Here is a 27,143-nt window from a genome sequence, read left to right as displayed (position 1 = left end):
AAGATGAGGCTATCTTCAAGGACAGTTTGTCGATGGATGTAGCAAAAAATAAATTCCATATTGCTGGCATTCAGGAAGCACTGCAGACCGTGGAATAGCACTCCTGCGCCCAATAAATGAACATTGGCTGATGGGATCACATCGCAATGCGGGTTTGGGATGATGAGCAGTGGCTTCAGAACTTTCAGATGCAAAAGGCCAAGTTTCTGGATCTGTTTGCTGAGCTCACTCCAGCCCTCCAGCGCAGCGACACCAAAATGAGAGCTGTATTGACAATGGAGAAGCTAGTGGAGATCATGCTCTGGAAACCTGCAATGCCAGATTATTTCTGGTCAGTGGGCAATCATTTTGGAGTTGGAAATTCCACAGTGGGGGCCATTGTCATCCAAATATGTATGGCCATTAGTAATTTCCTGCCATGCAGGACTGTGCCACTCAGCAATGTGCAGAAAATAGTCGATGGATGTGCACCAATGGTGTTCCCAAACCTGGGTGGGGCAGTAGACAGCACGCATATCCCTATTTTGGCTCTAGCTCACCTTGCTACATCAACACAACCTTTTCCACGGTTATGCAAGTGCTCATGAATCACTGGGGATGCATCACTGATATCAGGGACATTCTTTGCTAAGCAGCAGATTAGCATAGTTGATGTGGAAATGCCAGTAGTGATTCTGGGGGAATCCAGCCTACCGCTTAGTCCCCTGGCTCATAAAGCCATTCACTGGCCATCTTGACAACACCAAGGAAAGATTCAGCTACCAGCTCAATAGATGAAGAATGGTCGTGGAATGTGTGCTGTTGGTAGATTGAAGAGTGGCTGGTGTTGTTTACTCCCTAGATTAGATCCCAGCACAAAAAACATCTCAATGGTTATATCTGCCTGTTATTTCCTGCATAGTATCTGTGAGGCACAGAAGAAGAAGTTGCCACCAGGGGCTGTCTGCTGAACTTGAATCACCTGATGCTATTACAAGAGCCCAACATGGAGCTATGCAGTTGAGAGAGTCGTTAAAGGTTCATTTTTCCAGTCAGACAGACTGGTGTTCTGTCTTGAGATAATGTCTGTCTTGTGTAATTTAAATCATGTATTTTTTGTTTTTGGCTGCTGGTATCTATTCTGTTTTGCCTGCTGCATGTTCTAAATACTGCAGGGCTTGGGGCTTTGCCTCTTGCTACGAATCAAGGGGTGCTTGCTGTACATTTATAAATTGGCTGGGTGTTTTCCTGAGGCTATGGATTCTGTGGTGCTTGGTGTGAATTTATAAGTACTGTTTGATTTCTTGACTGTCTTTCTGCATTCTGTAATATTTGTTGTGATCATAGAATATCAGCGTTGGAAGGGACCTCAGGAGGTCATCTAGTCCAACCCCCTGCTCAAAGCAAGACCAATCCCCCACTAAATCATCCCAGCCAGGGCTTTGTCAAACGTGACCTTAAAAACCTCTAAGGAAGGAGATTCCACCACCACCCTAGGTAACCCATTCCAGTACTTCACCACCCTCCTTGTGAAAAAGTTTTTCCTAATATCTAACCTAAATCTCCACCCACTGCAACTTGAGACCATTACTCCTTGTTCTATCATCTGGTACCACTGAGAACAGTCTAGATCCATCCTCTTTGGAACCCCCTTTCAGGTAGTTGAAAGCAGCTATCAAATCCCCCCTCAATCTTCTCTTCTGCAGACTAAACAATCCCAGTTCCCTCCACCTCTCCTCATAAGTCATGTGCTCCAGCCTCCAATCATTTTTGTTGCCCTTCGCTGGACTCTTTCCAATTTCTCCACATCTTTCCTGTAGTGTGGGACCCAAAACTGGACACAGTACTCCAGATGAGGCCTCACCAATGTCGAATAGAGGGGAATGATCACGTCCCTCGATCTGCTGGCAATGCCTCTACTTATACAGCCCAAAATGCCGTTAGCCTTCTTAACAACAAGGGCACACTGTTGACTCGTATCCAGCTTCTTGTCCACTGAAACCCCTAGGTCCTTTTCTGCAGAACTGCTGCCTAGCCATTTGGTCCCTAGTCTGTAGCAGTGCATGGGATTCTTCCGTCCTAAGTGCAGGACTCTGCACTTGTCCTTATTGAACCTAATCAGATTTCTTTTGGCCCAATCCTCTAATTTGTCTAGGTCCCTCTGTATCCTATCCCTACCCTCCAGCGTATCTACCACTCCTCCCAGTTTAGTGTCATCTGCAAACTTGCTGAAGGTGCAATACACGCCATCCTCCAGATCATTAATGAAGATATTGAACAAAACTGGCCCCAGGACCGACCCTTGGGGCACTGTGCTTGATACCGGCTGCCAACTAGACATGGAACCATTGATCATTACGCATTGAGCCCGATGATCTAGCCAGCTTTCTATCCACCTGGGAGCTGACCTTGTTTGTGAAGACAGAGGCAAAAAAAGCATTGAGTACATTAGCTTTTTCCACACCCTCTGTCACTAGGTTGCCTCCCTCATTCAGTAAGGGGCCCACACTTTCCTTGACTTTCTTCTTGTTGCTAACATACCTGAAGAAACCCTTCTTGTTACTCTTAACATCCCTTGCTAATAAAGATGCTTCGATTCTCCAAAAATAGAACTTTGAGTGCAAAAATTCAAGGCACAAAATCGAAGTGCAGACAAACCTATATAATGTCATACAAACATCAAACTTAATTTAATGGGGAGAGGGGGGAGATGAAACTTAAAATTCCTGTTGGAAAGCAAGTTAATATTTATGTCCATTTGTGCGAACAAAAAGGTAGTTCAGTATATGCATACAAGTATCTGTGGTTTTCACAGGCAGTGTATGTGAAGCTGTCCCCTGCTGTCGAGTGGTAAGGATCAGGCCCACGATGACAAATGGTATGCTGGGGTGGGTGGGGTAAGGAGCAGTGACAAAGTTCTCCAAGTTGTGCAAAGGCTGATGAGTCCAGTATATTTGGACCTGTATATCAGCCAGGGCTTGCAGCATTTGGGTTTGCTGCCTTAGAAGACCCATTATGTTCTGGTGGATTTCCAGCTCCTTGTCGCGCTGGGGCTCCCAGGCCTTTTGCGGGTCCTCTGTTTTTCTCCATGCTCTTGGTCATACTGGGTCTCCAAGTCCTTTGTTCATGGTCTGTTGCAGCACTGGCTTGCAGGATCTTGCAGAACACGTCCTCCCTAGTCCTCTTCCTTCTCCTCATCAGGGTCAGGTGTTCTGCAGGCATGGAGGGGAACCCCTCAAGGCCAACACACCAGAAGCTGCTGATAAAAACAGACATGCACCATTAGATTTACTGTCACAATGGAAAGTGAAAAATAAATTTCAGAACGACCTTCCCTTATTCCCATAAATACTTTTAATAAGAAATGCTGTTACCAACCCTTCAGCTTTGGAGTACCTCAGCACAGCACTGCTCTCCACGATGACTACAGCCTGGCAGGAAGAGATGTAGATTTTATGTTGCATGAAGTGATAAAGTTCTGGCCCCTATTCCATGGTATGAGCATAGGGCATGGCAATGAATATTGGTGCTATTTTCCACAAGAAGTGGTGATTTTGGCTGATATCTCACTCCTGAGGGTCACAAAGAACCCAGCTGCTACTGAAGTCCTGACGTTGCCTGTATGCCATTAGCCTCTTTGTTGCAATGGTGCCAGCTGAACTCATTGCAGAGTGGCATGGGAAGGTGTCCTATTTAGGATGACCAGGTGTCCGGTTTTCGACCGGGACACCTGGTCAAAAAGGGACCCTGGTGGCTCCAGCCAGCACCACCGAGTGGGCCATTAAAAGTCTGGCAGGCAGTGCTGCGGCACTAAGGCAGGCTAGTCCCTACCTGTCCTGGTTGGCACCATCAAAGTGGCCAGCCCGTCCAGCTCCTAGGCGGGGGGCCACGGGGCTCCGTGTTCTGCTCCCGCTCCGAGCATGGGCTCTGCACTCCCATTGGACAGTTCCCGGCCAATGGGAGCTGGTGGGGCAGTACCTGCAGGTGAGTGGCGTGTGGAGCCTCCTAGCCCCCCTGCCTAGGATCCGGACCTGCTGGCTGCTTCTGGGGCATGTGCAACGTGGTGCCTGGCCAGACAGGGAGCCTGCCTTGCACCCCCCCCCCCCGCTGCGCTGCTGACCAAGAGCTGCCAGAGATAAACCCACACCCCAATCCCAAGCCTCAACCCTCTGCCCCAGCCCTGAGACCCCCCCAAAACCAGAGCACCCTCCTGCACCCCAAACCCCTCATCCCCAGCCCCACCCCAGAGCCTGCACCCCCAGCCAGAACCCTCACCCTTCCATACCCCAACCCCTGCCACAGCCCAGAGCTCCCTTTCACACCCTGAACCCCTCACCCCTCCCACACACCAATGCCTGCCTCAACCCACAGTCCCCTCCCACACTCCGAATCCCTTGGCCCCATTCCAAAGCCTGGAGCCCTCTTCTACACCCTAAACCCCTCATCCCCAGCCCCACCCCAGAGCCCGCACCCACAGCTGGAACCCTCACCCCCTCCCACACCCCAACTCCCTGCCCGCTCCTGGACCCTGAACCCCTCATTTGTGGCCCCACCCTGGAGCCCATACCCCCAGTTAGAGCCCTCACCCTCTCCCACACCCCAAACTCCTGCCTCAGCCCACTTAAAGTGAGTGAGGATGGGAGAGAGTGAGCCACTGAGGGAGGGGGAATATAGTGAGTGGGGGGAGCAGGGTCTCAGGGAAGGGGCAGGGCTAGGGTGTTCCATTTTGTGTGACTAGAAAGTTGGCAACCCTAGTCCTATTGTGGTGGAAGAAATGAGGCAACCATCCCTAAAAACCTTCAGAAGAGGATTGCAGAGCACCGCCATGGAGGTTTCATCAATCTCTCTCAGGAGGAATAAAAGGACATCCCTATTCACACAAACAAAGTGCTCTGCAACACTCCCCTCCACCTGCCCCCTTGTCTAGTCCAACCAGGGAATGAAAAGCAGATGCCAACTCTATTATCTCTCTTTATTCTACTTCTATACAAGCATAGGACACCGAATTGATGTGGACTGTGTAATCTGACTGCCATAGTACCATTCAATAATTTGTATTGAATTTACTTCCTAACTTCTTATTTTCTCTCATATACCAGTGAAGACAAGAGAAAAGCACTATATCACCTGTGGGGGAACATTTTTCACAAAGTGACCATTCTATAGCTGACCTCTCAGTCCTCATTTTCAAAGGAAATCTGCACAACACCTTCAAAAGATGAGCCTGGAAGCTTAAATTCATAACTTTGCTAGAGAGAAAAAAATCATGGACTGAATAGACACACTGGATTTATGGCTTATTATAATGATCTATAACCCATTAACACCCCCCTCAGCTGCTTTTTCCCTCTCCTTTCTTCCTCTGACCCCCATGACTGGAGTGGGCCACTTCACCTTGAATGGTCCCTTGAAATATGGGTTACCTACTTATGCTAAACAATCTGTTCCACCTTGCAATAGCTGTGACACTCTGGGTACATTTCCCAGATCTGAAGAAGTGCTCTGTGTAAGTTTGATTCTCTCACCAACAGAAGTTGGTCCAATAAAAGATATTACCTCACCCACCATTGTACCAGTAAAGCAATGAAAAGTGAATACTTTGTTTTGTACACTTGGGGATAGCTGGGGTGTTGGTGGAGTCTATGCCAAATATGGCATGTAGTTCGTTGTAAATGCAGCAGGTCTGCAGTGCAGCACCAGATTTCCTGTTTCCCTCCCTCGCTATTCTTGGCAAAGTTCTTTCACTTTCATACAGCCTTGCTGCTGATCCTTGCATTTTATACTTCGTTGAGTCTGGGTCTTTTGCCAGATCAGACCTCACTCTGACACAGGGTTAAAAATGGGTCTAAAATATGGCTCACCTGGTAACCGCAACAAAAACACAAGCATTATGAAAAGGGTGATTTTCCAGTGACTAAAACACCCTAAAGAATTCACAAACCCTTCAAAGAATACTTTCCACTTTATTGTTAAAGCAATTCATTATTTTGATTCCATAGAGATTTTAATGTCTTGTGAAAGACAAAAGCCTGAAGCATCCTTAACTCTGGAGTCACTAACAGTGCCATAATATGCACTCACTTTGGCCCTGACTTTGCAATTAGATCTAAGGGGCTGGACCCTGCTGCCATAGACTTTCCCTTAAACATTGAAATTCAGAATTTATAGTTCTAGATGGTTGACTGGCTAGTAAGTCAATATAGATTCATGTATTGAGTGCAGAATTAAATTTATATTATATACTCACAAGATTTGATTGACTTTTGTATCCCCATTTCATCCATACAGTTTCTCTTTTTAAAGGCTGTGGATATAACAACCTATTGCTAGAGATGGATGGAAAATGTCTTTTTTTAACCCCATGAAAAGTTTTGATGAAAACAACCACAACAACAATTTTAGTTGAATTTTATTCAACAGAAAATTTTGATTTTATTGAAAACATTTTGGGTTTTGGCTGAAAAGTCAAAAATTTTCACAGAAAGCAGATATTTTCTGGGGAAAAAAAGTTTAGTGAACCCAATTTTCTGTCAATAACAGTTGACTGTCTTTCCCATTACCACCTAGATATAGGTTAATGCCAGTGCTCAGTGCAATATTATAGGCTCATGGGGTATTTTATGAGTGCTTAACTGCCACCCCAAGGACTAAATTATTGTGTTTAGTTCATACTATTCTCTGGCATTCCACTCCCAGAAGCCTAAGAATGTAAGAATTTACTTCTGGACTGGCTGTGTTAATATAATTACAAGTAATGAAGACCCTTGACAACTATTAACTTAAATGCCTACTTACATGGAGCAAAATAACCCTTATTACTTACTGTTTGGTAAAAATGCTCCAGTTGGTAGCTCTGTTTGAATCAATAGGTCGATGTATTTTTTAGGGCTGTCAAGCGATTAAAAAAATTAATTGCTATCAATTGCGCTGTTAAACAATAGAATACAATTTAAATATTTTGGATGTTTTCCACATTTTCAAATATATTGATTTCAATTACAACACAGAATGCAAAGTGTACAGTGCTCACTTTATATTTATTTTTATTTCAAATATTTTCACTTAAAAATAAAAGTAGCATTTTTCAATGCACTTAAAGAGATTGCACTACAGCATTTCTATTATCATGAAAGTTGAACTTACAAATGTAGAATTATGTACAAAAATAACTGCATTCAAAAATAAAATAAAAAACTTTAGAGCCTACAAGTCAACTCAGTCCTACTTCTTGTTCAGCCAGTCGCTCAGACAAACAAGTTTGTTTACATTTGCAGGAGATAATGCTGCTCGCTTCTTGTTTACAATGTCACCTGAAAGTGAGAACAGGTTTTCTCATGGCACTGTTGTAGCCGGTGTTGCAAGATATTTACGTGCCAGATGTGCTAAAGACTCATATCCGTTCATGTTTCAGCGGACATTCATCCATGCTGATGATGGGTTCTGCTCGATAACGATCCAAAGCAGTGTGGACCGATGCATGTTCATTTTCATCATCTGAGTCAGATGCCACCAGCAGAAGGTTGATTTTCTTTTTTGGCGGTTCGGGTTCTGTAGTTTCTGCATCGGAGTGTTGCTCTTTTACGACTTCTGAAAGCATGCTCCATACCCCGTCCCTCTCAGATTTCGGAAGGCACTTCAGATTCTTAAATCTTGGGTTGAATGCTGTATCTATCCTTAGAAATCTCACATTGGTACCTTCTTAGCGTTTTGTCAAATCTGCAGTGACAGTGAACGAACAACATGTGCGGGGTCATCATCCGAGACTGCTATAATGTGAAATATATGGCAGAATGAGGGTAAAACACAGACCAGGAGACATACGATTCTCCCCCAAGGAGTTCAGTCACAAATTTAATTAATGCATTATTTTTTTAATGAGCATCATCAGCATGGAAGCATGTCCTCTGGAACGGTGGCCAAAGCATGAAGGGGCATATGAAGCTTTAGCATATCTGGCATGTAAATACTTTGCAATGCTGGTTACAAAAGTGCAATGCGAACGTCTGTTCTCACTTTCAGGTGACATCGTATATAAGAAGCGGGCAGCATTATCTCCCATAAATGTAAACAAACGTGTTTGTCTTAGCAATTGGCTGAACAAGAAGTAGGACTGAGTGGACTTGTAGGCTCTAAAATGTTACATAACTGCACTCAAACAAAAAACAAAACAAAAATCTACATTTATAAGTTGTGCTTTCACAATAAAGAGATTGCACTATGATACTTCTATGAGGTGAATAGAAATTTTCTTTTATCATTTTTACAGTGCACATATTTGTAATAAAAATATAAAGTGAGCACTGTACACTTTGTATTCTGTGTTGTAACTGAAACCGATATATTTGAAAATGTAGAAAAAATCCAAAATATTTAATAAATTTCAATTGGTATTCTATTGTTTAACAGTGCGATTAAAACTGTGATTAATCATGATTTACTTTTTTAATCACAATTAATTTTTTTAGTTAATCACGTGAGTTACTGTGATTAATTGACAGCCCTACATATTTTGTTAATTAAATATGGAGCAACATTAGAAGTAATTCTGAAACTTGCAAAGTGGTAAATGGAGAAATGAAATTGAGTATGTATCCTATGAGGATACTGATGAAATAGGTTACTTTAGTCCTCTCAGTGAGGCACTGACTGGACATACCCATGTTGAGCTGTTGTACTTATGTTCAAAATCTTGTTAACTTTGCTATTTTGAGTTTAAAACTAAAGTAACCTATTTCATCAGTATCCTCGTTGAGTCAAATGTTTAGTATAGTGTAATCACGGGTAGTTACAAGGCCTTAATGTTTGTATACTGATTGTTTGCAAATGTTCCAAGGCCTTTGATCACTGTAGAGAGAGAGAGAGAGAGAGACTGCTAAGTAGTGACACTCATGTTTTGATGCCATTTTAAAGCAAGATACATCACTTGTGCTTAAACATTCCTTTCCAAAGTGAAACACTGCTGAAGATAGAATACATTGATTTGGGAGAAATAGTTCAGAATAACAGATGTATTTCTTTTTATTCTTGAAAAATAAATACAACACTTAAGTCTACCATCAGGTACAGACCTACTGAAGCCAGTGGGGACTGACTACATCATTTTGGTCACATCATTGGGCTGGCACTGATGTGACACAGGTCTTGTCTTCACAAGGAAAAAAAGTGTATTTTAATATATGCTAATACCCTAGTATAGACAAGCCAAGTTATAGTTTAACATAGCATAGGGCTTACCTCAACCAGCTGACCTACGTCTTCACTGCCAAAAAGGGATTTTTTTGGTTTTGTTTTGCAGGGAGATGACCAATGTGATATTTATCTTGCTAAAATGCTAGTGGAGCTAAGGGATTGTAGTTTTATTGCAAGGTAATTACATGAAGTTATTCACACATGGTGGGCATAGGGCTGACCATGCCTAGCTACCTCACAGTAAATACTACAGGAGTTTTGTCTCCACTAGGATTTTCTCCACAGCAGGATAACTAACATGTGTAGTAATCCTGTGGTATACACATTTTTTTTAAAGCAGTGAGCACAAAGGCCTACCAGCTAACCTGTTAAAATACAAACTGGCCTGTGTACATGAGGGTTTTAGTACTTATTGGAAACAACTTTTTTGAGAACAGGTTTAGGCCCCTTATCTTGCACCAAATCAGAATGGTACACTTAAATAGGTGTAAGTTATGACACAAGGTAGAAAGCAATGGAGAATCAAGCCCAAAATCTGTTTTCCTGCAGAGAATGAGATGTGCTCCAACCAAAGTCGCTGTTGCACATAAAGCCTTGTTTTTTGTAACTTCTTATCTTGAAAAGGAGAATATTTACCAGGGACTTGGCTGAAGTATTTAAGATCAATTTCTTTGTACACTACTCTATAATGTTAGAACAAAGGGACACTTGTTGAAATTAATGGCAGATTTAAAGCCAACAGAAGGAAATAATTCACACAGCATGTAGTTAATTTGAAGAATTTACTGCAATAGGATGTAAAAGTAGTTGGATTATTTTAAAAGCCTGAATAATTTTATGATCAACAACATCTGTATTTACATGCTAAAATAAGGGTAATCAGATCTCATGTGTCAGGAAATAAACTGATCACTTTGGGGTCAGGCGGGAACTTTTCAGCCCTAGTCAACATTGTACAATTGTTTTTCAACTTCTTTGAAAGCAGGATACCAGGTTTGATACTGTGACAGACATAAGTCATGTTGCTTAATGCACTACCAAGGGTGTTTGAATACTACAGTGATGAGTGTGGTATATGAATATATATATATATAAAATAGAACAGATAGGATTTGTTATACTGGGTCAGACAGACTACTTGTTCCTAATCAAGTATTAAGGGAAACAACAAAGAATGCACGTAAGGTCTTCATGAGAAAGAGCACACAGTCTCACCCATTTGTAATATGCTGCCTCTCAAAATAGCAGGGTCCCCTGTAGACAGACTGAAATTTAAAGGTGGAATGCTCAGAAAACAAAATCATAACAGTTACTAAGGCTACATTACACTATAGCACTTACAGCGGCAATAATGCACCTGTGCCGCAGTAGCACTTGTGGTGGAGCTGCTCTAAGTGGATGGGAAAGAGCTCTCCCGTTGGCTTAACTCCTGCCTCCATGAAAGGTGGTAGCTATGTCGGCAGGAGAAGCTCTCCCACTAACATAGCACCAATGTCTACATTGGTGCTTAGGTCGGTATAACTTACATCACTCAGGGGTGTGGATTATTCACACCCCTGAGCAACGTAAGTTTACCAAAGTAACCTGTAGTGTAGACAAGGTCATAGATACATACACAATAGGAGGGGAATTCTGCCTATATTTATAGTTTGTGGAATAGGAGACAAAAACTGATGTGACCAATACAGGGCTCCAGGAAACTTTTGATAGAGACATATCATCCCATTGGGCAGAAACATGCCTCAGACATGGGTATAGTGATGTTAGAGGGTGTGGGGCAGAAAGTCATTTATGAAGAACTCCAACTAAAGCATCTTCCCCCCAGATGGGGCTAGGGAAGCCCTGTTGTGGAGGAGAGATTAAATCCACAAGTGAAACTGGCAAGGGATTGTGTGTGGGCTGCAAAGGCAAGTCACAGAAGCCTCAGACTTATCTAGGAAAAAGCAACCACCACATCCATCACTCTAAAATGATCACTAGACAGACATTTAAACATGAGGTGCATGAACTAGCTCTTTAAAGCCTGAGGTCTCAGAAATAGCTCTCTCATATTTTGGTTTTATTAACATTATGCTATTAAGAAACAGGTTGCTGGTGGTTAGATCTTCACCCAGCAGGCTTATACTTCTGTAGACAGTGCCCCAAAGAAGAAAATAACCTGATTTATCTCTTGTGTTTTTATTGCAGACCTCCTGGATTTACAGCAGCAATCAAACCTTAAACAGAGCTTTGTTTTGTTTGACTGAGCCATGCAGCAAAATGGCCCACTAAAAAAGTAATTGGGCATAGCCCAAGCCTGGCTCACAAACGGGAAGCAAACATGCTTACGCTCAGCTGCTAACGTGTTCATTGTCTCTGGACTTTGAGCTTGAGCAGCACAGCACAACGATGCTCATTGCACAGACAGGGTGCTCCACTGCAACTGACTACATCATCCCAAATACCAGAAAAGGGGCCAAAACAGGAGTCTTCTGCTTCAGTTATAGGGGGCTGATCTCCCACTTCCCTTCTTGGGGACAGGAGAGAACTGTATTCACAAAACAAACTAGGTCCCCAGACGCAGGTCGCCTTAGCCTAAAACCGAAAGGAAAGGGAAGGAGAAAATAGGTGAAGGAAGACAAAGAAAAGGATTGGGCGAGAGAAAGAAAAGGAAACAAAACTAAAATCATAAGGCCAAATTCAGGTGGGGTGTAAGTGGCTACGACTCCCTTATTCCAGGTCTGATTTTGGCCCGTGAGTGCTAAATTTGCCTCATCTTCTCCGTTGAAGTAATTTTCTTCTGCATCTTCAGCCTGAAGAAATTAAATGTCCCTGAAGAGTCTGCTTTTGATCTCTCCTCCTCTTTAGAGAGCTTGTGCTGTTTCCTGGCAATACAAGTGCAGAGGTGCAGCTATGAGACTCACTCTGTGAAGAGACCACTCGGGAGCAGCAGGGCCTTGCAGGGATAATACTTAATCCCCGCTAAAGCAGAAGAGATGACTTCCCATAATAGATTTGGAAGCCATGCCATGCTGAAGGTGTGGCTTCACTTCCAGCCCTGATCTCTTACTCTCTCAGCCAGTAGAGGCCAAGTGTGTTTGGGAAGCAAAGGCAGCACTTGGCCACTGTCTTGGGGCAAAGGGAAAGGAGGAATTTATTTCCTCACTCAAGACTGCCTAGGCCTAAATGTGACACAGAAGAACAGTGCAGGGCACTTAGAATGATGTAGAATCAATGTATTTAGCATATAACAGTTTCTGTCACCTTTGTGACTCAGCATTTTGCATATTAATTATTTACAATGACAAAAGTGAAATATTAATGAGTCTGTGGGGAACTAAGGTAGATCAGGGTCAACCCCGATAACAAGGGATAATTGAGAAGTGCAATAGTGACACCCCCTCATTGATTAAGGCATCAATAGACTCTAAAAGCATTTTCATCTGATCCAGCTTAGTCAGCATGGTAGCTACATTTAGGTCACAGTAAGGGCTCTGAAATGAGGAACAATAGTGGGACCTTAACAGCTGCAATAAAGATCCAGGTGACTCTCTGAGAATTAAAGGAACAAGAAGGAAAGTTACTTTTTGTTACTGAAATGTTTCCAAAAGTCATGTATCTATCAAAAAGCGTGTAAGGTACGACCCCAGATTTAAATTATCTGCAAAATGAAGTCATTTTGCCCAGCAAGGCTAAAACCATGCTGGCAGCAATTGCAAAAGCAACCTGAAGGTTATCACATGCTTGGCTCTCCTGGTGCTCACAGTGGCCCTTACTGTGGTACTTCTGAAGAGGAATGTTGTAGTCATCTCGTGCTTCTGCCTAGGGGGATACCTAGTTATTTCTCTGCCTCCCTTTAGGAACCAGAGACATTTTGCTCTTTCTGTGTGCACCAGTCAGTTGCTGCCTCAACTAACAATGCACAGACCCCACTTCAGGCTGTCTTAAAATGAGAGAAAATGTTACTGGCAATTGCACCCAAATAGAAAGTTCTAAAATAATGGAAAAACCCCACACCTGTAGGCAGGGCCGGCTCCAGGCACCAGCTGAGCAAGCTGGTGCTTGGGGCAGCAGATTGTTGGAGGCGGAATTCCGCCCAATCCTAGGGCGGCACGGCCACTTTTTTTTTTTTTTGTTCCACTCCGGCCGCCCTGTAGGGGGCGGCGGCGGCGCGGAGAACCAGAGCGCCCTGCAGGGCAGTCCTCTTCCTTCCCTCCCCGCCGACCGGAGCGGAGCCCTCGCGGCAGGAGGCGGCGCAGCGGGAGGGGCTGCTTGGCAGCGCCCCTGCTGTAGCCCTGGCCGCCCCCTTCTCTCTCTCTCCCGCCCTCTCCCTCCCCCACCCCCTCCCCAGCCGGGCCCCCTGCACCCGCGCTCCGGCCGCGCCGCAGGTTTTTTTTTTTTTTTTTGCTTGGGCCGGCCCTGCCTGTAGGGATGCTATGGAAAGGGACACTAAATTAAGCTTATTTACAGATTATTCAGTTATGTAGGCCTACAGAATATTGCTAGCTAGTCTCCTCTTTGAAGCTTGTCGGAGAGCTGTATGACATCCACAGAGAAATGAGGCTCCTAGAGAACAAGGGCTGGGTGCTTCTCAGACTTCAGACACTGGTTGCTAGCACAGCTCTAGCCCTAATGGAGATGTGACCTAAGGTTTTTCAGATTGGTGGAGGAGGAGCCGAGTTGAGTGGAAAAGGAAAATAGATGGTATAAGCCTAGGAAGGCAAGTGGAAACTCAGCCTGAAAAAAAGATATTTAAGAGGGTATTTACTAAATATTCTCCATAAATATTTTTTGTCTTATTGCTTACAATAGTCCCTTGGAAGCACTGAAGCTGAAATCCTTACCGAAGATATTTTACTCTATTGGGTAAAACTTGTTTGTGAGTTTAGTCTTGCTGGAAATCTAACAACTGATTTGGTTTAGAAAACAGGACAACCAAAAAATGCCCACCATAACTATAATTACTAGGTCTTGCAACACAGGCTTATGAAGAAGTTCAGTAGGTCATATCTGAGATCTATCAACCTTGATGATATCCCACTGGAGGTTTAAAACATCTACTGCAGCAGATAGGCAATAGACTGAAATTAAATTATTAGGATAATTAACTTCACTTCTAGATGTCAGCTCTTTTGACGAGAAGACAAGTAGTGAAATAAGCAGAAACATTTGGCTCATTGTCTAAAATAAAGTCCATTAGCTACTTTTCTTGACCAAAATATAGCTAAAGAATGTCAGCTCTTTATTTTAGTGCTTTCCTACAACAGGACTCCTTCAAAAAAGGAGAAGTGGGAAGAAGGGCAAATCTTCAGAAGAAATAAGAGCCAGCCTAATCCCAGAACCAAACCCAATTTAAACATTTTATAGGGCATTGCAGGGTAAGTATATCCCACCACAGGGCATCAATAGGCAACCCTCTGGTGCCAGGCTGCATGAGTCAATAGAGTAGCCCTCCGGTGCTGGGCCACACAACCTAGTGATCAGAGTCAATAGGGCAGGGCAGGCAGCCCTCATCATCTAGGGCCCCAGAGTCTCCTGGCTGGGGCAAGTCAGCAATAAGCTTGGGCCTTGCTGCCAGAAGGGAGCAGGTTGCCACTCAACAGTGGGGTTGACAGCCATGGGTAGGGGCACCCAGACCTTTCCTACTCCACCAGGTCCCTGTCAGTTGCAAGTAGTCCCACCATTGGGTCAGCAGTGATTCCACCAAAACACACTGACTCTATTCCCAGTACCACAACCAGATCAATGTCTGGCTCCCCTGGGCTACTTCCTACCGTGTCTCCCCTTACTCTGTACTCTGCAGGTCCTCCATCTCCTTGGGAGTACTCAGAGGGCAAGACTTCCAGTAACTCCTTCCCCTCATGGACCTCAGTGGACAGCTGGGTACTCTCCAGGGTCTTGGCATAGCTGGTCTCCGTGGCCTGGGGCTCCAGCAGCTTCTGCACAGGCATCTGCAACACACATGCACACTCCTCTCTAGTCAGCCCAGACTGAGCTGGGCTACCCTCTTTTATACTCTGCCTCCTGTTGGCGCATGCCCAACAAGGGCGAGGGGGTGTGGCCTCTTCGGCCCGCAAGGTGTGGTTAACTCCTAAAGGGCCAGTGTGGGGTAAGTACACACCATCCCATAGGGGTGAAGTAAATTTCCCTCTACCTGATCAAAGTGACATTCTGCTCCCTATTTGTGCAGCTACTTCACATATTCCCTAGTAGTGTCCTAGCAAGACTGGTAGTCTATGCTTAACCCTCGGCTGCTTTGGCTATCACAATCTCTGGGACTTCCTCTGGGGTCAGGTGTATGGAGGGAGGTTAAAGTAACTTCATTGGAAACATTTTGGGGGTAAGTAGTACCTTGGGAAGGTAATTTCATTATATGAGGATGTGAGAATAGTATGTTAATTTTTCTTTATTCTTGGATCATTTCCTCTTTGGGCTCACTGAGTTTGGAGCCATTAATTGAATTTTCCATACTAAATTGAACTGAGTATTTTGCACTGGGTTGCAGTTTTGCCCTATTACTCCCCCTTTCCTTGGTGTTGAGCATTCACATTTTCCAGTGACATGGGGCAGCTTTGTTGACTCTTCCCATATTACAGTGCAAGGCCACAATGCTGAAAACACTTATGTTTGTGTTTGATTTTACTACTGTGAGTAACCCCATTGAAATCAATCGGATTACTCATGGTAATAAAGCTTAGTACATGCATAAGTGTTTGCAGCATGGGGACCCATGTCAGAATAAACAGTGTGCAGGATAATACTTAATTCATTTCAAAGCACATCTGAAGTGGCAGGTAGAGGGATAGTTTGGATACTCTGCCAGGGCTGTGAAAATATTGTCATCACAAGTCTGACCTAGTAAATAGAGCACTGGTCTGGGACCCAGGAGACCTGGCTTCTATTCCCAACTCTGCTACTAGCCTGCTGAATGTTAGACAAGTCACTTTACATGTCTGTACCTCCATTTCCCCAGCAGTAAAATGGGGTTAATGATGCTTATCCTCCTTTCTAAAGCAATTTGAGATCTACTGATAAGTGCTTTAAGAGCTAGGTGTTATTATTTAAACTGTTTTCAGTTCTTCCATTTTAAGGCTTTGGAAAAAGTTCATCTTTGTGCTGTTGTAGGCAGGGCTCATAAGACAAATCTCCTGGCTCAGGAGCCAAGTGGTTTGTGTGTCAGCAATGTGTCCTGTGAAAGGTGAGTTGAAATGGATGTCAATGAAGTTTAGAACCACACTGCAGCACTCTTATGTAGTTTATTAATTGAGGCAGATATTTTAACTTAAATGTCTGACATTGGGCACCTAAATTCAGGCGGCTCCAGTTGGCTCAATAATGACACATTAAATTTCGAGCTTCTTGGGTAATAAAAAAGTTGCATTTAGTGCCACTTACTGGTGAAAAGAAATTCATGATAACCACCAAGTGCTAGACTAAAACAAGGATAAAATACACTGAAATAAATTCAAGATAAATCAGATATATTTCAACAGCCATTATCTACCTAGACTGCTGTAATTAATGTTGATATTAATACATAATTTTATATTTGTAATTTTGTTTTACCTATACTGGAGTAAGGACAACAGTGTTTTCTGTGTCTGTGAATGTGTCAGAGACTCCCCATGAAAGGGGTGTATACCGTATTAGGAAAGGATACTAGGATTTTCTTGTAATAACAAGATATGAGGATCTGTGGGTAAGTCAACAGGAAGACACATTTTAGTGTAAAATCTGAAAAGTATGGCTCAGACATCCTAAAAAGTTCAGAAGTCTAAGTCTAAGAAGGAGACCAGTCTGGAATCTGTGGATGAGTGTGAATTTTGTACATTTTCATAATGCAGCAAAGCTTTCTTTGAGGAAATCAACTCTTTAGTGTAAAGCAGTTAACTGTTAATTCTACTTTATGTGTGAGATTTGTTTGTTTGTTTGTACAGCTCTACAATACATGGTGGTGTAACAAATTTATAGTCATGTAGGAACTTAGCAATTATCTCAATGTTCTGCATCATGGTCACTTGCAGCTTCACAGTGGTGGAGGAATAAAACTCAGCTCCTCCTGCTTTGAAAGAACAGGACTCTACTACTTGAGCTAAATGAGAATTTAGATTTGTTCTTAGCAGTTTAGGAACTATAGCACACAGTTGAGATGTGATTCCTTCCATTAGATAGCAGTGGAGCCGCGCACGCTCTCTCTCAGCTCCCCACCCAGTTCATTACAATAGTATTTCATTAGAATACGAGGCGTGATAGAAAAACAGTTTTAATGTATAATGCACACTAGGGGATCATTAGTGTGCAGCAGCAAAGTCTACACAGACCACTTCACAGACCACTTGCAATACACGTTAGTGTGCTTTAGAAATCACACCCCCACCCATGACCCACCCCCATAGTGAGCACTGCTGCTAGGGTTGCCATCTCAGACATACAGAAAACCACGCCCTGGCCTCTTTTCCCCACCTCATGCCAGCAGTGGTGCAGGTGAAGGGTCTCTAATTTCCCCACCTCCAACTGCGCTGCAGGCCCCTGTGCAGCAGGGGAAGAAGACAGCTGCAGGTCCTGTCAAATCTACAAGCAGCCAGCAGGGAAGGTGGCCCCATAACAACAAACCCACCCAACCCCTTCCTCCTCAAGATGGCAAGAGAGAATCCAGCTGACCCTGGAGTGGAAAACAGAAGTCCTCCAGGGGAGGCCTTCCTTTTAAAGGGCCAGGCCCATGGGAAGTCTCTGCTGAGTAGTTCTTCCCCTTTCACTCCTAGTGCTGGGTAGCAGGGAGAGAGCAAAAATAACCTGGCTCAACTTCACTGGCAGCCATCCAGGCAGAACAAAATCAGGCCAGGATGGTTAAAAACTGGCCAGGTGACAACCCTAATTCCTTCACCATGTAGACAAGCCCTAAGGTCAGTCTTGAAGACAAAGTCAGCGCTGCTTGAGGGGGAAGATGACGGCCGGGCAAAAGGAAGGATGTCAGACTTACAATGCAGCCAGAAAATAATTTTGTGCACCTACCCCTTTCTGCTCATTTCCAAAGTTGATGCTTTGAGAGTTGCTATACACATGAACATACCAAGCATTCAGCTTTTCTTCAGAACTGCTGCGGTTAGCGCTGGTGTAATTAGCGCTGAAGTAGGGTTTACTCAGGCAAGGTACACAAACAAGGCCAGACAGTTCACCCTAACAAGACTCAGCAGGAAAGGAGAAACGATAGTCTTGTAGTTAAAGCACAGGCCTGGACTTGGATGATTTGGGTCCTACTTCTGTCTCTGCCACTGACTTCCTGTGTGACCTTGGACCAGAGTTTCACAACACCGCTTGGGTAAGTTTTTAGTTGCACTGTGCAGTCACAGTGATTCTACCTACACAATGCCCTCATATTGTACATGTAGTTCGGAAAATATGGCCCTAATCCCGCTGCACCTTAGTTTCCTCCTGTGTAGAATGGAGATAATATCTCACAAAAGAACTGTGAGGATAAATTCATTTTGTAAAGTGCTTTGGATCCTCAGATGGAAGGACGTTCAAAGTATTATTGTTCACCTTATACTTAGGCCTTGTTCAAACGAGAGAACTTACACACGTTCTTTCCCACCCAGGGCCGGCGCAACCCATTAGGCGACCTAGGCGGTCGCCTAGGGCACTAAAATTTGGGAGGCGGTGACTGCGGCGGTATTTCGGCGGCGGGACTGTCCGCCGCATATGGGGGGGGCGGCATTTCGGGGCGGGACCTTCCGCCGCCTAGGGCGGCAGAAAAGCTGGCGGCACTCCTGTTCCCACCCAACTGACTGAATAGCACTTTGAATCCATGCACATAAGTGCTTCAGTCAATTGTTGGGGAGGCAACAGTCACCGTAATTTGGGTCTGGTCTACCCACGCGTTTTGTACCAATGCAATTTTGCCATTTGGGGGGGGGTGATTTTTTTAAAATTTTTACTGACCTATGTATACCATATCATCCATAGTATGGATACATTTATACTGTCATAAAGGTGCCTTATACTGCTTTAGCTTTTTTCCCCTTCCCAAATGGGAATTAGCTATCCTGGTATAAGCACCTTTATACTGATATAACCATGTCCACACTAGGGAGGTTGTACCTCCTAGACCTTAACAATACTGATAGTGTTAAACTGGTACATCCTGGGTGTGCAGATGAGCCATTACCCTAAAATGTTGTAGGGGTAAGGCCTCAATCAATTGAGGCTCAGTGGATTGTGGCACAATCAGTGCACTGCACCTCCAACAGCTGTTATCCTTAGGGGAGCTCTGGGATAAAATTCTCCATTATGAATAAAAACAGAATTTTAAAAACGAAGGGGTATAAACCACATTTTTTCCAGAGAGAGAGAGAGAGAGAGAGAGAGAGAGAGAGAGAGCAATAAATATACACAACAAGAATGCTAAAAATAGCATTTTATTTGAAGGAGGAGAAACTTAACATGCAAGACAGGGAGTAAACAGAGTATGATTAAACAGTATATGGAGCAAATAAAGCTAGCAATAACATTAGCATATGGAATACAGCAAAAGATCAGCTTCTTATGAGCTGTTTTACATTATTTGGGTCCTTTCTGCTCAAAATATTTATGACAGCAGCAAGTCATGGCTGCCACAAAGATGACAAATTCATTGAAGTCTACTTCAGAATCTCCATTTTCATCCAGACCCTTGAAGAGTTTGTCAACAGCTTCCTTATCTTTCCCGGACTAAAAGAGAAAAGAAGCAGTCCATAGTGAGACATGCAATTTATTCTGAGGTCCTAAAAGCAGCAGCAAAATTGTAACATCTGACATCAGGAATCATAATACTCAAAAACCAGTGGGAGAACACTTTAACCTGTCTGGCCATTCTATGACAGACCTGTGGGTGGCTATCTTAAAACAGAAAAACTTCAAAAACAGACTCCAACGAGAGACTGCTGAGCTGGAATTGATATGCAAACTAGACACAATCAACTCAGGGTTAAACAGGGATTGGGAATGGCTGAGCCATTACAAACATTGAATCTATCTCCCCTTGTAAGTACTCTCACACTTGCTTCTTATCAAACTGTCTGTACTGGGCTATCTTGATTATCACTTCAAAAGTTTTTTTTCTCTTACTTAATTGGCCTCTCAGAGTTGGTAAGACAACTCACACCTGTTCATGCTCTCTGTATGTGTGTATATATATCTCCTCAATGTTTCACTCTATATGCATCCGAAGAAGTGGGTTGTAGCCCATGAAAGCTTATGCTCTAATAAATTTGTTAGTCTCTAAGGTGCCACAAGTACTCCTGTTCTTTTAGCAAAATTGTAAGTTACTTGAACAATAGAAATGATGTGGTGTGGATCCAAACATCTTAGTACGAGTGTGTGTAGGCTTTAGGGGCACCACCTGGTCCCCGGTGAAGAATCAGCTCAGTTTCTTTGTACCTTTCCACAGGTGATTAAGGGGCTAACTATAGATTATTAGTTGCTTAGTATCAGGGGGTAGCCTTGTTAGTCAGTATCCACAAAAACAACAAGGAGTCCGGTGGCACCTTAAAGACTAACAGATCTATTTGGGCATAAGCTTTTGTGGGTAAAAAACCCTCACTTCTTCAGATGCATGAAATGAAAATTACAGATGCAGGCATTATATTGTGTTTTGCTTCAGTTAACTTGTTTTGATTTCTGGTTAGGTTCCTTTAGGAAAAAAATCCTGGCTGACTTCCCCAGGGCTTTGTTTCTGCTGAGTCATTCCACCAGCTCACAATAGGATATGCAGAACTTTGGAACTCTGTGTTATGCTAATACAAGGCTCTGTGATAGTAGTATCTGGCTAAGAGAGGTGAAAACATTATCTACTAACTTGTTGATCTTGTTGGAGAAAACAGAACAATACTTGGAAAACTATGGGGCCCAAATCCTCCTCTCATTGAGGTCAATGCCAAAAGTTCCATTGGCTTCAAATGGAGCAGGTCCATGGGTTCATAAAAGTGGTGTGTGTGCACGCATATTTAAAAGGTCTGTGACCCAAATCCTGTCCTTAAAAGGTATATTTATGTATATGGAATGAATAATTAAATGCTGTAGCTATCAACAAATCTATAGGTGCATGTATTGTACCTGCTTTAAAAACATGTTTAATGACCAAACTTGCATAATGCTAAAGATGCTAATCAAGATACTCTAACCCCAGCTAAAATCTTCACACCTGAATTTAAAAACATCCTTTCTCAGCCTGCTCCCTCAAAGAAAAAAAAAGAAAATCCTTAATAAAATACATGTGTTTGAACTATACTAGAAGTTCAACAAACAGGCTCTGTTGGGCCAAGAGTGGGAGCATTAAAATAAGGCCTCTTCATTGAGAACAACCTATATGCAGCCCCCACATGTGAACATTTTGGGATTGTCATCTTGAGTGTTCCAGTTGATCTTAGTGACTTGAACATGTTAGTCACGAGGAGCTGTGCACACACAAGGCAGACTCTGAAGCATTCATTAGTAAAGCTAATTTTGAGTTATGGGATGAAAAAATGGTATCCTAGCCATGTCCTTTTTGTTTTCAGCCTATCATAATTTAAATTGACCAACTTGTTTCAAACTGCCCACAACAATTAACCTCTGGCTGAGATTAAACATGACAATTTTCAGGAAAAAAATAATTTATTTTGAGAATGTTTTAAAGATTTTTTTTTTTTTTAAAGGATTACAACAGGTCTTCAAGCTTGAGTAGAGCTGGGTGAATAATGGAGCCTTTGGGTTGCTGGCCATTTCAAAAAGTCTGAAACAATGTGGTTAGGTTCAAACAAAATTGAAATGTTTTATTTTAATTTTGTCCATTTTAAAATGTTTTTGAATTTAACATAAAATTCAGGAAAAAATGTTTAGAAAAATGTTGAAATGAAATGTTTTGATTTTTCAGATTTTTTTTAAATTAACAATGGAGCCAAATCGGCACAAATTCATGAAACATTTTGATTTTGCAAAATATACATTTTCACTAAAAAAAAATAATTCAGTTTTAATCTGCACCCCGGCGATGATTTGTTCCAATCATAGAATCATAGAATATCAGGGTTGGGAGGGACCGCAGGAGGTCATCTAGTCCAACCCCCTGCTCAAAGCATGACCAATCCCCAACTAAATCATCCCAGCCAGGGCTTTGTCAAGCCAGGCCTTAAAAACCTCTAAGGATGGAGATTCCACCACCTTCCCCTAGGTAACCCATTCCAGTGCTTCACCACCCTCCTAGTGAAATAGTGTTTCCTAATATCCAACCTAGACCTCCCCCACTGCAACTTGAGACCATTACTCCTTGTTCTGTCATCTTCTACCACTGAGAACAGTCTAGATCCATCCTCTTTAGAACCCCGTTTCGGGTAGTTGAAAGCAGCTATCAAATCCCCCCTCATTCTTCTCTTCTGCAGAAGAAACAATCCCAGTTCCCTCAGCATCTCCTCATAAGTCATGTGCTCCAGCCCCCTAATCATTTTTGTTGCCCTCCGCTGGACTCTTCCCAATTTTTCCACTTCCTTCTTGTAGTGTGGGTCCCAAAACTGGACACAATGAATTTAAGAGGATGCAGTTTTTATAATAAACAGAGGATGGCAGTAGAGACCTATAAAATATAATTAACTAAAATACTGTGGTTTTGTTGAAGCTAGATTTTATATAAATATGAAATTGTGTAAATATTGATCAGTTTTACTGTGAATTTTAAATACTTAACTTCATTGAAATCTGAAGGGTTTGAAGAGTCAGAGTCTAATTAGTTCAATAGACATTTTATTTTTCACTGATTTAATGTAATTCTTTTAAATAAAATGAGGAATTATAACCTGAGATATGCCAAAAACTCACCAGAAATTCAGTTATATGAATTGTCCTGGCTGAACAATATATGATCAAAATTTTGTTCCTTTCTTTTTTTCAAATTATGCATACACAGATTTAATTTTAAATTATTCAATGAATTATTTGTGGAGCTGTGTCCATACCCAGGGTCCCTGGTGAGTAGTACTGGGACAGCTAGCTTGCACTGAAGTCCATGCCACCGCATCCTCACTAGTATTATTATCCATACTAGATTAAAGCTACCATGGATATGCCTACCTGTGTTACAATTACACCTTAATTTGTTGTTTAGATGCACACAATAAAGCAGAGCTCTTGCAAATAGCTGAAGCCCTGAGTGATCACTGAACATCACACACAGATCTTAGTGCTCTAAGAATGCATGCACAGTTGTTTGGAAGTTCAGTGTTGTGTGTGTACAAAATGGAACCACTTTTTGAACATTTGGCCCTAGGCTGTGGCAATTAATGGGAAAGATTTTACATTTAGGCAAACAAATGTAACTCCTGTGAGGCACCAGGATGTGTGAAAGCAGAATTTGGCCCAACAGCTTTATGGAATTTTTAGTGATATAAAAGAAATGGAAAGAATCAAGAATGAAAGTTATGACTTCGAACCAAGTAAAATTGTTATTGTACAAGTAAAGTGATGTGCAGTAAATAAGGAGACCCAATAATGGGAAGTGAAGTTAAACTTTTGCATTTACATCCTGGGAAGCTAACACACATTATGGGTGGTGATTTTAACATTTGTTAATTTGCAAGAAAAATTGTGAATTTTTTAAAATAAAAATGTTGTTTCTCTTCTAACCTAACCTTCACTAACCTTTGCTGCTAAGTAGTAATCTCTCTTTTAAAAAAACCCAAACCACTAAATCTGGAAGCTGAGTCTGAATACTGCAATAAGCAAGCCATAGTAGGGATTAAACTCAGCCCAGTTCAGCAAAACGTGCATTAGCCATATTTATGCTGCAGAGACTTGTGCAAGACTTCAATAATCCCCAAAATGATACAAGGACACTTGCCGCAGCTACAGGCATGCTCCCATATTGCAGTAGCTTGACCCAATGGGCCAAATTCTTCCCTTACATATGCATGCCTTACTGCTCAGTGAGAACCAGGTGTCTATGTGAAGCCATGATTTCCCTTTACTGAATGAAGTTTGATAAAAACAAGTCTGTATAATAGTCTAAAAATATATGAATGCAATTAAATTCAAGTTAAGTCACAAATTTTAGGAATGGATTATTGGTGGCTATGGCCAAATGCAAACATATTAGTTAGAGCTCCCCAGAAAATGATAGTATCGATAGTGGAAATATTTCTGTTTTCTAATTGAAAAGTCAAAAGACATGACATTTTTTAAGGAAGTAAATAAAAAAAAAAAATTCCATTGCAGGGGAACTGAAGTATAATTTTTCAGCTGCCAGGCTGAAAGGCTATTGTCAATTTCAAAAAGTTGGAAAAAAAATGTGGCTAGGTTGAAACAAAAGTCTTCACTTTGAAAGTGAAATTGACAAGAGCCTTCCAGCCCAGCTGCCTGAGAAACAGAGAGCTGGGGCATTCAGCCTTTCTGGCCTGGGGGCAGGAGTGGGTGTGAGGGAGGTGGGGAGACAGATTTTTCCAGCTCTCTGGACCCTAGACCAGGGGGGAGGTGGGGAGGCTGGGGGCCTGGGCTCTCTCTCTCTCCAGCTAGTGCTGGAGGCTGATAGCCGGAGGGCAGAGAGCCAGGGTAATCAGCCTCTGCAGCCCTTCTGGAAAGATTTGTCAGACAGGAGCCTTCCAACAGGAAAGCAGGCAAGCTGTCATTTTGATTTTCCCAATGGAAAATTGAAATTTTTCATCAAAAGTGAAATTTTCTCACAGGAAATTTCAGTTTTGTGAAAAAGATGTTTTTAATTGGAAAATCATTCTGACAAAAATTTTCCAACCACCTCTAATGTTACTGTTTTCTAGAAGGTTTCAGAGTAGCAGCCGTGTTAGTCTGTATCCGCAAAAAGAACAGGAGTACTTGTGGCACCTTAGAGACTAACAAATTTATTAGAGCATAAGCTTTCGTGGGCTACAGCCCACTTCTTCGGATGCATAGAATGGAACATATATTAAGGAGATATATATACACACATACAGAGAGCATGAACAGGTGGGAGTTGTCTTACCAACTCTGAGAGGCCAATTAAGTAAGAGAAAAAAATTTTGAAGTGATAATCAAAATAGCCCAGTACAGACAGTTTGATAAGAAGTGTGAGAATACTTACAAGGGGAGATAGATTTTCTAGAAGCTATCCTTTGCAACTTAATGTTATTAAGAATGGTAAATATCTCATGATGCCACATTGCAGAGCGTGGAATACTTCTCTACACTGACACTTTACAGCGCTGCAACTTTCTCGCTCAGGGGTGTGAAAAAACACCCCCAAGTGCTGCAAGTTTCAGCGCTGTAAAGCGCCAGTGTAGACAGTAGCTACGCCCCTCATGGAGGTGGTTTTTAAAGAATGCGCTGTGCCACGACTACACAAGTGGCAGCGCTTTAATGTTGCCAGTGAAGACGTGCTACAGAGATAGATGAAAAATACTTAAGAGCACATTCTGATTATTTAACAATGCTCTTATCTGAAACATTTTCTTTATTTCTTTCCCTTTATTTGTTATTAAGAAGGACACTTCACAAACAGTTCTTCCAAGTTCATCTACTCTGTCCCACTGCTGCTTATATACCATACTTGTATACATGCTCAGATATCACAGTAAGAAGTGTGGTATAAATGCCTAGACCAAGAGACTCCCCATTTGCTGTCATTATATTCAATTGTTAGCATCACAATCCTTTTTCACAGCAGTTAATTGAGACATCATATGTGATTACAAATTCTGGTAGGGAGTAAACAACAGGAGCAGATGACTTCTGAAGAAGTAAATATTCTGTTTAAATGCCATTGCCCTGAAAACTAGAGAGAGGAATAAGAAATACAGAAAACCTGACAATCAGTATTGAGTCTGACTACTGCATTCAGTTCTGTGATCTGCGTTCACTTTCAAAGCCACATTGTCAGCATGGGCTAACGCACAGGGGAGGGATAGCTCAGTGGTTTGAGCATTGGCCTGCTCAACCCAGGGTTGTGAGTTCAATCCTCGAGGGGAGCCATTTAGCAAACTGGGGTAAAAATCTGGGGATTGGTCCTGCTTTGAGCAGAGGGTTGGACTAGATGACCTCCTGAGGTCCCTTCCAACCCTGATATTCTAAAAGATCCCACACAACTTCCCTTAACAGTAATGATTTCTGTAGCCAATTCCCTGCACAAAACACCAACAATGTCTCTCTCCATATTGCTTTAAGTCTATTACAGAGAAAATATACTGAACCATCACTTTACCGAGAGGAAGTTGGATAGCTCTTTTTCCAGGAGGGTCTTTAGTTCTCCTTTGGTGAGGGTTTGCTTATTGCCTTCAGCCCCGGAATACTTGTCAAAGACATCAATGATCATTCCCATTGCAGTTTCCAGTTCAGACATCTTTGCTAATGGATTCTAGCTTCCTTCTTTGTGTGAATAGCCTCTGGCCCTTCTTTAGAGAGTAGAGACTGAACGGGTTCTGGGGTGCTTTATATAGCTATCACATCTCATTGTTATACAGTGAGCGGAGCCAGTTAGCAAATATTTACACCTTAAGCACCGCTTTTCATCATCTAGGTGCAGCTTGAAATCAAATTCCTTTATAAAGAAATTCAATTCAAAATTCAAGCTTTATCAGTAGGGCAGAGCTGGAACAATGATTTATACATCACCATAAACCAGCCACTCCTTCAAGATTAAGTGAGATTCAATTTAAGCTTTTTAATCAGTAAATGGCTAACAGCCCAACCCTTAAAAGAATGTATATTGGGCCTGCAATGGTGAAAGAGCAGCACTACTCATTGTAAAGGGTGGCTAGGGACTCTGAGAGTTGCCATCTTTTTCAAACGACAACCAGCTGAGTGGCAGAGTTCTGAAGTGTACAAGGGCCTGGGTAGTAGTTTAATTGAACACAGACTGATATATTGCACTGATGATGCATGGACATCTGTGCCCTTGGACAGTGATGAGATTAATCTTTAAGTGTCATGAAACTGCTTAGTATTGGCCTACATCAGCATCAACAGAGAGTTTCTCTTTTCAACCTTACAGCAGCATCACCTGT

General features: G+C 42.5%; 1 protein-coding gene across 1 annotated transcript; it reads right to left on the bottom strand.

The window, feature by feature from the left end:
- Positions 1-19,704: 19,704 nt before the first annotated feature.
- On the bottom strand, positions 19,705-26,479 carry S100P (S100 calcium binding protein P). Its single transcript, XM_024204545.1, has 2 exons — positions 26,342-26,479; positions 19,705-19,854 (listed from the first exon to the last, which is right to left on the bottom strand). The coding sequence occupies exons 1-2, from the start codon at positions 26,477-26,479 to the stop codon at positions 19,705-19,707; spliced, it is 288 nt and encodes a 95-aa protein (XP_024060313.1).
- Positions 26,480-27,143: the final 664 nt, after the last annotated feature.

This window comes from Terrapene carolina, unplaced genomic scaffold (genome assembly GCF_002925995.2).
Source record: "Terrapene carolina triunguis isolate 2854851 unplaced genomic scaffold, T_m_triunguis-2.0 Scaffold66, whole genome shotgun sequence".
In the NCBI taxonomy this organism is placed as follows: domain Eukaryota; kingdom Metazoa; phylum Chordata; order Testudines; family Emydidae; genus Terrapene; species Terrapene triunguis.
Note: the sequence above shows the minus strand (reverse complement) of the source record. Positions and strands in the feature narration are given on the sequence as shown.

Coding starts and splice junctions, on each gene's coding strand:
- S100P (XM_024204545.1), bottom strand. CDS start 26,479: ATGTCTGAACTGGAAACTGCAATGGGAATGATCATTGATGTCTTTGAC. Junction 19,855..26,341: donor AGCTATCCAACTTCCTCTCG/GTAAAGTGATGG, acceptor TTTCTCTTTTAG/TCCGGGAAAGATAAGGAAGC.